This window comes from Camelus dromedarius, chromosome 8 (genome assembly GCF_036321535.1).
Source record: "Camelus dromedarius isolate mCamDro1 chromosome 8, mCamDro1.pat, whole genome shotgun sequence".
Taxonomy (NCBI): domain Eukaryota; kingdom Metazoa; phylum Chordata; class Mammalia; order Artiodactyla; family Camelidae; genus Camelus; species Camelus dromedarius.
Window position 1 is genome coordinate 20,201,685 of NC_087443.1, and position 15,497 is coordinate 20,217,181.

General features: G+C 48.3%; 1 protein-coding gene across 5 annotated transcripts in view; it reads left to right on the forward strand.

The window, feature by feature from the left end:
- Positions 1 to 15,497, forward strand: part of ARHGAP22 (Rho GTPase activating protein 22) — a 179,612-nt gene that overhangs the window by 54,035 nt on the left and 110,080 nt on the right. For all 5 annotated transcript variants that reach the window (XM_064487949.1, XM_064487952.1, XM_064487948.1 and 2 more), the window contains one exon: positions 7,989 to 8,188. In XM_064487949.1, coding sequence (XP_064344019.1) covers positions 7,989 to 8,188 — 200 coding nt within the window. The remainder of the gene's footprint in view (positions 1 to 7,988; positions 8,189 to 15,497) is intronic.

Consider the following 15,497-nt stretch of genomic DNA (forward strand, 5'->3'; position numbering starts at 1 on the left):
AGCATCCACAGTGACCAGCACTGACTGGGTTTTCAATCCTGGCTCTGCCACCTAACAACACTATGTGACCACGAGTGAGCTGCTCCCCTCTTCTGAGTCTCAGTCAGAACATCCAAGAATTCAGGGTTATTCTGAGGAACAAGTGAAATTACTCAGGTCAGCTGCCAGGCTCCCACCCCCAGCGCTGGCCCTTCAGGCACTCAGGCATGTCCGGCCCTTCCACTGCCACCCACCCCACTCTCGCCCTGTCCGAGCATCTGGCCTCTTCTTTCCCCTGTTTTGGCCCCTCCCAGGCCAGCTTTTCTAGGGAAGCCAGCCCAGTGCTAATGCAGTGAGGACTGAGTCTCCCAACACCCAGTGGCTGAGAAAGCTCACGTCTTCTCTCTCCAGGTCTCAGAACAACCAGCCAGGTCAGGGCCAGGGCACTGGAGGTTTTGCAGGCCTCATGGCACAGCTGCAGCTCTGAGCTGCCGCAGCACAGAGGAATGGGGCAGGTGGCAGACAGGGCCCTGAGCAAAGGGGACCAGGTGACATAGGTAGGCTGTATGACCCCACCCCGTGGGACTAGGTGCCCCAGAGCAGGGAGAAAGCCTCATCACCACTGCAGGACCCCGTCCATGTCCATCCCTGCCCTCTGCCTCCTGCCACAGCCCATGATGGCATCTTGCTATCCCAGGCTAACCCCTGCCCAAGTTCCACATCTGTCACCTCATGGACCCTTCAGCTCCCATTCTGTCTCATCTCCCACCCACCCCCGCTCATACCCTCAACCCCTCCTGGGCAAAAGCCCCCCCCCCCCACTTGTCTACTTTTAAGTAGGCTCAGATCCCTCTGTCTTAATAAGGGGCAACCTGCCCTCCATCCCATGGCCCGCTCCAGAGACCCTGCTCCCTCCCTCCCCTCCTTTATGGGGACCTACCCTGGAAGAGTTCTCCACACTCTTGACTGTGTGCCCCTCTCCTCACTCACCCCTTGACCCTCTCCCTGCCCACCCCCCACCCCCGTGACCCCATAGACATTAACCCTTTTTCTGCCTCTGGCAGGCTTTACCCTTTTCTTGCAACCCTCTCTGGGTCCCTGAGAACGCTCTCCCTGGTTGTTCACCGCTCCTCCCAGCCTGGTTCACAGGCTGCTCTGCCTCCTCCTGTCCTCCACGCAGAGTCGAAGGGCTTCGAAGTTCCAGCCCCAGTCCCTTCCTTCCCACACTCTAGAGGCCTCCTGGGAGACCTCGTGCGTGGATGCCCTGGCAGTTTCACAAGGGCCTTAGTGCACAGGCTCTGTAGGAGGGAGAATTCGGATTGGCTCACGGTGCAGCCTTGCGGCTGACTTGGCTCTCTAAATCTCAGCTTGCACGGCTGTAAACCAAAGCAGTAACACTTGTTATAAGGGGTAAATAAACAAGCCAGCGGCCAGTGCAGTGTCCTTTGACTGGGCGCTGATCTGCAGCCCCCTCTCTCCCGAGCCTGAATCCCTCTCCCACACGCTGGAGCCCACATCCCACTTCCTCCTGGACACATCCTCGTGGGTGTCAGAGAGACGGCGGAAACCCAACACGTGCGGGTTGGGTCACTGCCAGCACCATCCTGCCCCTCCCTCCTCGACCACTGGCCTGTGCCCCATCCCTCCTCCTCCCCATACTGGCAGTCATCAGCCCATCCTCCTAAATGCCCCTCAGGGTGGTCCCTGCTCCCCACCCTCCCAGAGACCCACAGCCTCCCGCTCTCTGCCTCTCCTCCCCTGGCTCATCCCGTCAGCTTCCCCAGTTTCCCACCAGCCTGGCTTCCGAATGAGGATCTCAGGCCTCCAGGGGTGCCGGATGAGTCTGCAGGGCCTCCCCACTTAGGACCGACTGCCTGGACCAAGACCCCAGATTCTGAATTTAGGATTCCTCCAAACAGGTGTGCAGATGCAGGCATGCACTCACACTGCACATGCTTACAAACACACTCACACTCGTGCACCCACTCACACATAGACATACGCCCACACTCTCAAATGTACTTACAAACATACCCTCATACATTGTACACTCATAGTCACACACGCATGCATGCACACACGCTCATACATTCACAGTCGTACATGCTTGCAAACACACATGCATGCATGTACACACACTTGCACACTCATGCACGTATACACTCTCTTACACACTAGAAAACACATGCACACTCATACGCACAGAGTTTCCCAGGAAAGAGTTGGGTCTTCTGTTTTGGGGAGAGGAAGATCCAGGCACATCGCAAACAACGCTATTATATGCCAGACTGTTACTCATAGCATTTTCAAGGTGAAATCGAAGTGAAAAGAAAGAGACTGATTTTAGTGGACTGACTCTGCTACATGGAGGAGGTGAAGGTGGACCCAAACCTGGAATGGCAAGTAGGACTTTGACAGTGAGGATGGACAAAAGGGCATTACGATGGGAAGTCGTCTGGTGTGACTAGAGCCCAGGGCAGCAATTACCAAAATCACCTGCGCTGCTTCAAAATCCAGATTCCAGGTCCTTCCCCCCAAAGTTGTGATTCAGCAGATCCAGACACCAGATTTTCTAAGATCCCCAGGTGGGGGAGGCAGACGCCTTTGACAGCTATTAGCCTGGGGCAGAGGGGGCGTGCGTGGTAAGCTGGGGAGACACCGTCTCATGAAGGAATCACGACTGCCGGGCTGGGGTTGGATTTTACTCTGCACATGGTGGTAAATACCATAACTACTTTTGAGAAAAAGAATAAAAGGATTATATTCATGTTTAGAAAGATTTCCTTAGCAGCTACATCTCTTTTGGAGACTCCTGCAGAGGGCAGGGGGCAAGAGGAGGGAGTCCAGGCAAGGGATGATAAGAATTTGATTTGCTTCAGAATTTGGACACAAATTGACTGTGGGGCTTGAAGGGAGTGGGATTTGTCAGAACAACTCCAAGCGATCGAGACAGGTCAGTCCCAGTCATGAACCCTGGATGAGGAGCGGGAGGGGGAACAAGTTTGGGAGAGGTGAGTAGGCGTTGAACTTGAACATGGGTGTTGGTGACCGTGAAGCATCCCCATGGAGATGTCTCACAGATGATTTAACATGTGAGCTGGAAGTCCTGGAATAAGATCCGGGCAGAAATAAACACCTGGACTCATGATGGAATGGAGGGCAGCTGGGGCAGCAGGGAGAACAGAGGGAGTCACGGGCAGAAAGGGCTTGTAGATTAGACAGTTGGGCTCAGCAGAGCGGGAGAAAAAGATTCAAGAAGACGGTGATCAATATTGCCTGAGTACCAAGGGGTCTCGGAGGCTGAGAACCAGAACCAGATTGTTGGAATTGATCAGAGCAGGTTCAGGAGGGGAAAAAATCTCCAAATGCAAGGGGTTGGCAGGAAACTGGGGGCAAGGGTGAGAAAGGAGAGGCTAGGAGTACAGCCCACCCTCTCAAGACATGCTTATCATTAAAATAGGTGACAGCATCAGCCTAGCACAGGCACTGATTTGAGCCAAGAGGTAGCACTTCCATTCCTTCCCCCCAAATCTGAGCCCCACCTCCCCTGAGATGACCCCAGTTCAGCTCATCCTCCAGGGCTCAGCCCAGGTGGTCCCTCCTCCGGGCGGCTCTGCAGATGTCTATGGCAGAAAGGTCTGCACCTTCCTTAAGATGGGTACAGCCTTTGCCTGTCCATATGGCCTGTGGCTGTTTCATCTCTGGGTGGGTGTTCCTTGTGACTTGTTTCCCCTGCCAGCCTGGGGGCTCCAGGGGAACATGGACAACTCGGGGTTCTGCACCGTACCTGGAGGAGTTCCTGGAGTACCTGGAAGGCATGAATGAATGAGTGAGTGAATGAATGATTGTGCTTGTGAGCAGAGGAGCCCGGCTTTGAGGAGGGAGAAGGGCACCCTCCTCCTTCCCTGGTCACAAGCTGATCTGCTTCCTGGCCAGAAGCTCCAGAAACTCCCCTTGGTTCCGGAGCCTTAGAATGCCAGAGCTGTTTGACTTGAAACCTTGGCTTAAATGTTTACAGAACTGAGTAGCTTGATTCAAGGAAATGCTGAGGACAGGAACAGAAGTTATTAATAAATCATAACAACGGTTATTTCCCTTTCAAGATGCTCTCTGGGCCTTATAAGTAATATCTGTGTGATTGATCAGCCGGGGGAAAAGCCAGGCTGGCTTGGCAGCTTGAGTACCATCCGCAGGAAGTGCCTCCCTGGTGAACTGAGGGGCCTGGGAGCTGGCCTTTCCTCACCTCCCCAGGAGCCCAGCTTCTGCCCAGGCTCATGTTAGAAATCTCAAGTTACTAAAAAGACAGAAGCCTAGACTTAATTTTACCATCCATTCTTTTTTTTTTTTTTTAATTTTTGAAGTATAGTCCGTTTATAATGTTGTGTCAATTTCTGGTGTACAGCATAATATTTCAGTCATACATGTACATACATATATTCCTTTTCACATCCTTTTTCATGATAGGTTACTACAAGATACTGAATATAGTTCCCTGTGCTCTACAGTAGGGCCTTGTTGTTTATCTATTTTATATACAGTAGTTAGCATCTCAAACTCCCAATGTATCCCTTCCCACCCCCTTTCTCCCCTGGTAACCGTAAGTTTATTTTCTATATCTGTGAGTCTGTTCCTGTTTTGTAAATAAGTTCATTTGTATCTTTTTTTAGATTCCACATATGAATGATATCATATGATATTTTTCTCTCTCTTTCTGGCTTATTTAACCTAGAATGACAATCTCCAGGTTACCATCCTTCCTAATTAATGGAATTTTAGAGATGAGGAAACTGAGACTCAGAAAACTCAGTAACTAAGGGGACGCACCTGTGCCCTCTCCCCCCTGGTCCTCTGTCAGACTCCACCAGAATACTGGGGTCATGGTAACCGTTGTCTGCAAGTCCCCAGGGCCTGGAAAGGGATCAGTGTCTGTTGAATCCAGCCCTGCTCCAGCTCCTTGGCAGCCTGAGATGAAAGGAGGGATGAGGGGGGTGCACGTACAGCCCTAGGAGCAGAAAGGCCCCTCCTGATGCAGCGGGTCCCATGGGACATGGACCCCACCTCCCTGTGAGCCACTCAGCCGAGCCTCACCCAGGCAGGGCTCCCTTCAGAGAAGGCTGCAGAGCTCTGGGGATTAAGCAGTGCAGATGCCAGGCACAGTACCACGGGCACCTGGAAATGAAAGAAAGGCCTTTCAGGGGCTGCGGGAAGAGTTCCGGAGTCAGACTGAGGCTCACAGGGGAGGGGAAGAGGATTCAAGTGACTCATGGACCTGCAGGGACTCCAGCTGCTCCCCATCCTAGCCAGCCCTTCCCACCAGGGGCAATCAGTTAGATGGGCAAAGGGAGCAAGCGGATGCTTCATACAGTTAGCAGAAGCCCATGCACAGACATTCCACCTGATTAGGAATCCAAAAATAGAGTGAGCTAGGATGATACCTAAGTATCTTTTATACATCCTAAATTATGGAGTGGGTGTATTCAGATTATGATATTTCATGCTGAGGGCTATGGACAAAGTGGTGCATTAGTGTAATTGTGTGCTGTAATATATCCACACACTATTTTCAGAAGGAAGTGTGTAATGGCACCTAAGGAGCTGAAAGTCATAGAAAAGTTCATGCCTTCTGCCCCCTGAGCTCACCCTCAGAACCCACATTCAGGAAACAGTTCTGCATGGAGACATCCACCGTACCATTTTCATGATCATCATCACCATTTCCATGGTAACCAGTTACTGGGTACCTCATTCGTGCCCAGCTCTCTGCCAGGCTGCAGAGAGTCTCCACCCCTCCCCCCCGCCCCAGCTCACCCTGCAGAGTCAGGAATTGTCATCCCACATGGGCCCAGCTTGCTGATGGGCAGACTGAGGCACCAAGAGTTCCCAGAACTGGCAGTGATCCCAACCCAAGCCTGCAGTTCTTCAACTGGACCCCATTGTCTCTTTAATTAAATAACTAACACTGGAAAGAATCCAAGTGTTCAACAGAGAGGGAGTCTTAAGTTAATTTACAGAGATAGAAAACAGCCAAAGAAATAAAGGCAGGACGTGCACTTTCCTCTGGTTCACATCAACATGCGTGGGGACCAGGACTCGCAGAAAGGTGGGTAAATGCAAAAACAAGTGAAGCCCAGCCTCAGATGCAGGGCACAGGGAGCTTCAAGGGCAGCGCTTTCTTGGATGGAGAGCTGCACCATGCCGTCCAAACATATCTAACATTTGTAGATACTAACTACTGTACATAAAACAGATAAACAACGAGGTCCTACTGTACAGCACAGGGCACTATATTCAATACCTTGTAATAGCCTATAATGAAAAAGAGTATGAAAAGGAATATATATATATACACACACACATAAATATAACTGAGCCACTATGCTGTACACCAGAAATTAACACATTGGAAATTGACTATTCTTCCATTTAAAAAAAAGATTAAGAGACACAAACCACTTAGTATAAAATAAATAAGCAACAAGGATATATTGTATAGCACATGGGAAATAGAGCCATTATTTTGTAATAACTTTAAATGGAGTATAATCTATAAGGATATTGAATCACTGTGTTATATACTGGAAACTAATATAACATTGTAAATCGACTATACTTCAGTTAAAAAAAAAGGAAAAATCCTAAGTAGCCTGTGATGTTTGACAGCCATGTCTGATATCCATTACCTACCTTCCTGGCATGGTAATGGGAGCCACATTACCAGCCATGGACCACGTACCTTACTCAAGGAGGAAATGACTATCTAGACAAGATCAGAAGGAAGGTTCTGTGGAGGTGGGTCTTGAAGGATGAATAGGAGCTCACCATGCAGCCAAAGCCAGGCGTTGAGTAGGAAAGGGATGGAAGGTCCACATGTGGGATAGCATGAGCAGAGGGACAGCCAGGCTTAGGGAACTGCAGACACTAGTGCAGTGAAAGGAGTTTAGACACACACACAAACACACACACACAGAACCACAGATACAATGCAACAACTGTGGGTTGTGGGCACCAAGCATTCCAATCAGAAATTAGGACCCATGGTCTAAGAATTGCAAGTGTGATTATGTTTGGACTCAGAGCTGTTCCTCCGAAGTCTATGATGGCCCCTCCCAGTGACCACTGCAGCAATATCCTTGATACTGGCCAGAGAGAGGAGAATAGCTTCCCCCAGGACAGAGGGGAGAGAGCAAAAGGAAGGGGCAGGGGAAGGACAGGACAGTACCACCCTGGGCAGAGTGCTGGTAAGTGGCATCTGCAGGGCAGAAGTGCTCACGGGCTCTCAGAAGCTCTGAGGGAGGAGAGCTGGTCCCTTTCCCCTGCCAGGGAGCCATCGACACATCACAGCAAGCAATTGCAGTGGAGGCCCTGCTGTCCAGACCCACCTGCCAGAATGATCTCAGGGAAGCAGCTCAGGGGGTGCTGGGGGTGGGGGTGGGGAGTTCTGGGCAATGGTGCTCAGACCTGACGCCTCCAGGGGAGTGGGTGCTGTGCAGAAACTAGGGAGAGGGTCTGATGGGGCCAGCTCCTCGGGGCTTGAATAACAGAAACCCTTCTAGAATGGAGCTCTGGCAGGACCCAAATTTTTATGTTTCTTAACTGCTTTATCTTCAGCACCTGGAATAGTGACTGACACATAGTAGATACTCAATGCTGAATAAATGAATGAGTCATTGAACAAATGGAAGGATGGATGGAAGGATGGAAGGATGGATGGATGGATAGATAAATGGATGCAAGGATGGATGAACACACCTGGGAAATGGGGAATCTTGGATCCCAAAGACGTAGCACAAACTAACCAGGCAGGTAGACTCTTCACTACCCCAGGTGAATGAGGTGCTCCAGCCCACGCCCCTTTGAACCTGAGGGGAAAGAAGGCCAAGCCTGACCACGCCCTGCTGGCCGAAGCTCCCATGCGCTGGTCACAGGGCAGCTGGGATGCCAGGGTGGGGCAAGGACTGCCAACGGGCCTGCCATCCCTCATGCTCCCCGTGTGTGTGTTTGGCTTCCAGCCCGCTCCAAAAGCCTGGTGATGGGGGACCAGAGCCGGAGCCCCGGGCGGCCGCCCTGCCCCCGCAGGCTGGGCCCCGTGCTGAAGGCGGGCTGGCTGAAGAAGCAGAGGAGCATCATGAAGAACTGGCAGCAGCGCTGGTTCGTGCTGCGCGGGGATCAGCTTTTCTACTACAAGGACAAAGATGAGACCAAGCCCCAGGTGAGAAGCGCATGTCCCGTGTCCGGTGGGCATCACGGCAGGGCTCCAAGGGGGGTGTGGTTAACTATGTCCAGGAGAGGGGAGCAGGCCGAGAGAGATCCTCCCATCAGGACCTCCACCCCTCAAAGCCCTGACTCCACTTGGTGCGACAGTTCAGTGGGATTTCCACCACATTCCTGCTCTCACAGCTTATTTTACTGAAAAATACCCACAGCTTCAGTAATGAAAATGTTTCCTTATAACATTGAGAGAGAGCATCTCTGCATCACTTAAAAAGACAACTCTTCCCCTGGTCCTTTTCAGCCTCTTAGTGCTTCCAAGGAAGACGCAGCTACACACATCCCATTCCTTCCATTGTCTAGGGAAATTGGCACCCAGACACCTCTAACCTCAAACTGGAGTCCGGCTCGCTGTGAACCTCCTGTGTCAGAGGCCTCTGCCTCTCAGGGGCTGCTTCTGTTTTCCACCAGCACTGTAAGCTCCACTTCCGATGCCTAACACGTCTGCTTTTCCACCCAGATTGCACTAAGTTCACTCACTCAAAGCAACTGGTGGCCTCACCCACCATGGTGTGGCCTGATGATGGTTGCCCTGTGCAGACATCATAACAAAGTGCCCTGCAGCCTGCTGTCCAGGGCAGCTGGGCTTGTAGAGTGTGGGCAGTCTAATCCTTGTTACGGGATTCAGACCGAGAAAGGACATCTGAGAGCCACCCTCATTTCTCTTGGGAAAATTGGGGAAGAGAACTTGAAGGACTTGTCCCAAAGGATGCTCCTAGTCATTGATCTGAGTCTGAAAGAAAAGGGAGATTCCCCTTTTCTGAGGTCAGGGGTCACAGAGTCTTAGTGAGCGGGGACCTGTGCACATCCAACAGTTCCCACAGTGTTCCCAGGGGTATGGGGGGCAGGGAGGGCGCTCAGTGATGGGCAAGGTGGGAGAGGGTACTCGGGCACAGCCCAGGATCACGTTGACATCACAGCGAGAAAATGACCCTGTCACTCCTCTTCCAATTCTTCTGAGTCTGAAGGAAGAATTGTCAGATCTTTAACACTTGAGGTCTTCCCTTTAAAGAATGGGTTCCTGGGGGTGAGAAGGAGCAGGACTCATCTCAGAGACCTCAGTCGCAACAGTATCCAGCTGTAAGTGAATGGCTTTCTGTCTTCACTGTATTTGTTCCAGCGGTTGACTTCTGTTTATGGAAAGTCATACTGGCTTCCGTTCGTGATAGTCATTGCATGTTTTCCTTTCTAAAATATATCTAAGTTAAAGCCAAGGAGTGTGCAGAGCAATGTAAGTGTACTTAATGCCACTGAACTACATGCTTAAAAATGGTTGAATGGTAAATTATATGTTATGTATATTTTAACACACACTAAACACACACATACACACACACACACACACACCCCAAGTGAGACTGCTTAAGGAAAACTTAGACACCAATAACAGTTGAGATGGAAGGTGGAGATGACAAAAATCATGAAGGTGGATCTAAGTCAAAGTTTAGGAAGCTCTGATCTTGTCCAGCTTCCCTGGCTTTATAAGGAAGGAAAATAACTTCTAGAGAGGTTGAGTGGAACAAACAGGAACTCTGAGTTTGATCTGAATTAGGTCAAGCATGCTAGCTGTATAGCTTGGAACAAGTCACTTAATTTTTTTTTTTTTTTTACTTTCGCTTTTATCATTGCTAAAGTGGAGACATTATTACCTACATCACAGAAATGCACTAAGGATTAGATTGTAGAACATTTATGCAACAGAGGACAAGTCCTAGCACCTGGGACACTTAAGTCTGGGTACCCTCATGCTCCCTCAGCCCTGTCTTTCCCTTACTCCCTGCCTCCTCCAGCCCCACCCCTGAACCTACTCCCCAGATCAGGAATCACAATTCTGGCTTGCCCCCTGCCAGCCTTTTTCCTTCTGGCCTCTGTGTTTTGTGTTGAAGACCAGCCTTGGCCCTTCAACAGCATCTTGGCTTTCCTGGCTGTCCTGTTGGTGACATGTCACTGATGATGGTGACCAGAGTTGCCAGGTCTCCTCATCTCTCAGAATCCTGCCTGTGGGCCCTACTGTCATCCCCCTCCTGGCCCAGACCATAGCACCATCCCCTGGGGGAAACTGCATCATGATGCTTGGTGAGCTCAGTGGACTACAGTAACACATGGAGGTCATCCAAGCTACATGTGAACCCTTGCCATGGGCTTCCCCACATATTCCTATGGAGATCCTGAGGTGATCTCACCCATCACTCCAGCTTTACAAGAAAATTCCAGCTCCCTGGTTTCCAGACAGGTGAACTGGACAGTCTTCTTACTCACATGCCACCTTTTCCAGACTTCAGTGGCTTCTGGTGGAAACAGCTAATAGAATGGAGGCATTGACATCTTGAGTCACCAGCCTGGACACAGGAGGAGCCCTGGGGCCCAATCCAAACTAAACTAGGGCTTTCATAAGTAGGGAGTCATGGGATCCCTGAAAGGAGCCAGCATCTCCCAATGATGCCAGCGTCATGGCCAGGACTCCACTTTTGACCTCTCTGGGCCTCACCGACCCTGCCAGATCCTCATGGAGTATTGTTCTTTTCCATAATTCCCCCTCCCCTATAAAGCCTGACTGCTCTGGCAGCCTCGATGCTCAGGTTCCCAATCTCAAGGAGACTACTGGTCAAATTTGACTCTTTTAGCTTTACAATATCATCTCAAACCTGCATGTCTGCCAGCAAAATAGCCCAGAGATTTCCATTTAATTGCATGAACTCCATGTAATGGACTAATTCTCAATGTCTGGTTCCTGGAAAATTGTGCCCTGTTCACTGTTTACAGTGACAGAGGTGCCCAGGCAGTGAGCTCCCTCCTAACAGATGGCCTGTCATCTGTCTAGCAGATGTAATTGTCGAGAGGAGGGATGTCCAGCTATCCTTGATGCTGCCCAGAGCACATCCACGTGATGAGGATCACTCTCAGCCTACGTTCTTATTGCCTCTCCAAAGCCCTTTCCCTCTCCCTTCTCCCCTTCTCACTGGCAGGAGGGTCAGCAGAGGACATAGAGCACAGAGGTGGGAAATTCAAGACGGTGGAAGAATTATGGAAACTCAGGTGGAAAGACTAGATTAGGCAAAGTTCCTTTAAAACAGGGCCTGAAAGTGTGGCCCTGTCCCTCCAGCTTTTCCCCAACACATGTCCCTAATAATTTCTAGCAGACACATCTTATAATTTTACTAATAGAAGTTTCCAGGGTTTTCCTCTTAAGTGGTTTTAGCTTCTGCTTGAAGTGTTCTGAGCCATGAAAACTCCTGCCATGTCCTTTGTTGATCAGCCTGGTCCATTTCCACTGTTTGAGGATTCACTTTAAGTCTAGTTTTCCCAGTTCTTTACTTGTGGGTTGCTTGGCTTTGAATAGAAATGGAATAGAATAGAAATTGAAATTATAATTTCCTAAACATAAGACAAAAAAAAAATGTACCAAGTTAAATGTGATCAGTTCAACAAATGGGCAGAAAATGGAGGGAAGGAAAAAAAAAATAATGGAAAGGTAAATAGAAAACAAAAAAGTAAATAAGATGGCAAGGGATAAGAATAAACATTTCAGTTGTCATAATAATTGTGAATAGGTCAAATTTGTTGGTCTCTTAAAAGACAGAAAATGGAAGAGTGGCTTTAAAAAACAGAGAACAATCAACAAAAAGTTCAAAAACAAAACACTGGGAAAAAGGTAAGCCAGCAAATGCAAGCAAAAAGAAAGCAGATTTAGGAACATCAAAATCAAGCAAAATAGAATTCAAGGTGATAAGAACAAAAGGGAATAAAGAGAAATATTTCATCATTATATAAATAACAACCTACTGAGAAAATAGAGCAACTGTGAACTTTTATGCTCTTAATGACATAGCTTTGAAAGATACATAAACAAAAAGAATCCTCATTGTTCTCTATTTGTTTCAAAAACTTTTTTTTCAAAAAATGAAATTATAGAGCCATATTCATTGACAATAGTACAAAAAAAAAAAAAAGAAAAATTAAGGACAAAATGGTAGCGAGTGAGGGCATGTATGCAAACAAGGAGAGAAAACTGTATCCACATGGAAATAAATCACACTCTTCATATTACCTCCTAAACTAATAAGAAAATCAAAACTTAAATTCAAACTTCTAGTCAAGGATGACAGATTTAAAGGCCCCCAAACTCCAGTAAAGAGCACTAAAGGTGTGCTTTTGAAGGTGTGACCACACCTAGATGGAGCAGATAGGAGGGAGACACCCACAGCAGCGTTCTGGATGCTGGAAGGCAGATGGACAGGAGGTAGCTGATGTAGCAGACCTGAGCTAGCTAAATTCTGAGCCAGCACTAGGGAGACACAAAAATCCATCTGGTTTGCAAACCCCCTCTCCCCCTGCCCCAAACCCCTGCTCCCCAACCCCAGCAAAGACCCGGAATTGGCAGGACCAGTTATCTCTGGAAACAAGAGCAAAGAAGAGCTCAAAACAGGAGGACTGATTGAAAGTCAGTTTAAAAAGCAATTAGATCCCAGATCTCCCAAACCACTTGATGCAAAGCCATGACTGCCCTGCCCCAACTTGGGTGTTAACACCAGAGTTTATTCTGGAGAGGATACAAAAGAAGCACTTCCGTCTGAGGACACTGGCCCCATTATATGGGGTGGGGGTTACTGATACAGGAAAATGTGGGGCGAGAGAATAGCCGTGTCCCAGGTCTCAAATGAGTCCCTGGGATGCGCCCTGACAAATATGGGTCCTTGGCTTTGAGCAGGAAAGAATTCAAGAGTGAGCCACAGTTGAGTAAAAGTAGCTTTATTCAGAGAGATACATACTCCATAGACAGAGTGGGGCCATCTCACTCAGAAGGGAGAGTGGCCACAGTGTGTGGGGATTGTTTGTTTTTATGGGCCCAGTTTTTTCATATGCTAACAAGTGGGAGGATCATTCCAACTACTTTGGGAAAGGGGCTGAGATTCCCAGGAATTGGCCCACCTCCTGCATTTTGACCATTTATGGTTAGACTCGGAACTGTCATGGCGCCTGTGGGCGTGTCATTTATCATGCTAATATATTACAATGAGTGTATAATGAAGCTCAAGATCTGCTGGAAGTCAAATCTCCCGCCATCTTGGGCCTCGAGGTCTACTGGGAGTTGAATCTCCACCATCTTGGTGCTGCTTGCTGTGCCATTCCTTGAATGGCTGTTCCCTGCCCCCTGTCCTGTCTCAGTACCACACTGGAGCAGGAGGGTAAGACGGAGGTTGACATCCAGACCTGTTGCTTCAGTAGTCCTACCAGTCTTCATCCCACACTTGGCTCCCAGACCCCAGCAGTCAGGAATAACCCTCAGGAAGGAAATGAGGAATTTTCACTGGAGAATCTGACAGGCCAAGAAGAAAAACAGTGAACAGCAGGGCCCCCTCCACAAAACAGGCCAGGCAGATCTCTCTCTTTGTTGACCTGCCGTGTGAACATTCCCTGCCGGCCCTCATACAATTTCCAGTCAGCTGCTTAGAGAACCATAACAAATAGGGGTAAGGCACTTTGAGTCGCTAGACATTCACGGAAAGAATCTCAAATGAAGGACAGACAAAAACATAGGAAATCTTTTAAAAAGCAAGGTGGAAGCAACACAAACTATACGGGAGGAGGGAAACTTTTGTTTAAAACTATTTTTATCGATCTCAGAGAGAGGCTATAACAATGAAGTCAGACCACAAACCAGCTCCCAAAATTCAGAAATAAGTATCAGAAATAAAAACTCAAAGGAGAAGTTGGATGGAAAACTTAACATCATCTCGCAGAAAGAATAGCAGAGAGAAAAAGAGGAGAGACAGCTCAGCATCTGAGAAGAAATCCTAGAAAGAGAGAAGAAAGGAATCCTTAGGAAAAAAATATCCAATTCAGTTCAATTCAATTTCCCAGATCGGCGTATAAACAGTGAGTACTGTCTGATATAAGCAAAGTTACCGTGGAGGTTCAGGAAGCCACACTGGGGGCAGGGGAGTTAAATAACCTTCCATGCTGGGAATTCTGCCAATAATGCCTAGAATTTTAAATCAAGATATAGTGATATAAGCATATTATTTAGAAATAAGAGAGGAAAAAAAATCTTACCTAAAAGAGTTAAAAATAGTGACAAAGATTTGGGTAATGGTAGAAAGGGAAGAAATTGCTGCCTTACAACAGCAATTTGATTCTTCAAACTATGTTTAGGTATAACTTGAAGGAAAAAAGTGAAATAAAACTGAAATAATTTAGTTTTGGAATTTTCAGAGTATGACTATTATAAATAAAAGCTGTAGGGGAAGGCTTTGAGGGCGGGGCATGGAGACGGAGGTGGTGATCAGAAAACCTGAGATTTATCTGTGTCAGTCGGCCCTTCATATCCACAGGTTCCACATCCATGAATTTAATCAACCAGGATTGAAAATATTAGGAAAAAAAATTTTACAGAAAGTTCCAAAAATCAAAATTTGAATTTGCTGCATTCTCTTTACATAGCATTTGCATTGTATTTAGAACTCTTTCCATAGCATTTACATTGTACTTACAAGTATTTACAAAGCATTGACACCGTATTAGGTATTATAAGTCATCTGGAGATGATTTAACGTATAGAGGAGGATGTGCGTAGTTTATATACAAATACTATACCACTTTATATAAGGGACTTGAGCATCCTCGGATTTTGGTATCTGAGGTGGTTGGGTGGGGGAGGTCCTGGAACCATTCCCCCACGTGTACCATGGGATGGCTGTATTCTAATTTCTCACGGTGAAATTATATTCATTTAATTTTCAAATACTTTTAATTTAAACAAGAAAAGAAAAACAAATCAGAAAAGGAATGTGACAGGGACACCGCCCTCTAGAGTTCTCTTCAGGTCACCAGAAAGGGGAGCAGATGAGGGGTCAGACAAAGGAAGGGTTCCCTCTTCCAGACAAAGCCACCAGCCCAGCCAGCCTCTGCAGAGCTGGCCCTGGCACATTGGAGGGACTCAGAAGGTGAACTTTGGGGGCCCGTGTGTCTAGCAGCTTACGCCAAGGAGGAGCCCAGAGTCTCTGAAGCATAAGCGTGAGGGTCATTGTATGGGCAGGAACCCAAACTGCGTGTAGTACCAGAAGCTGGATGTGGAGGGCTTGGGTACCACATCCAGAAGCTGGGTCCTTATTCTGTTGGTGGTGTTGAGGGACTGTGATGTTTGGGGGCCCAGACTTGACCTTCAGAGCTCTGAGGGGGAAGTCATCCACAAGCGTGCAGGCAGGGTTGGGAGGGGGCCAGGCTGGAGGCAGGAAGACCATCCAGATGGG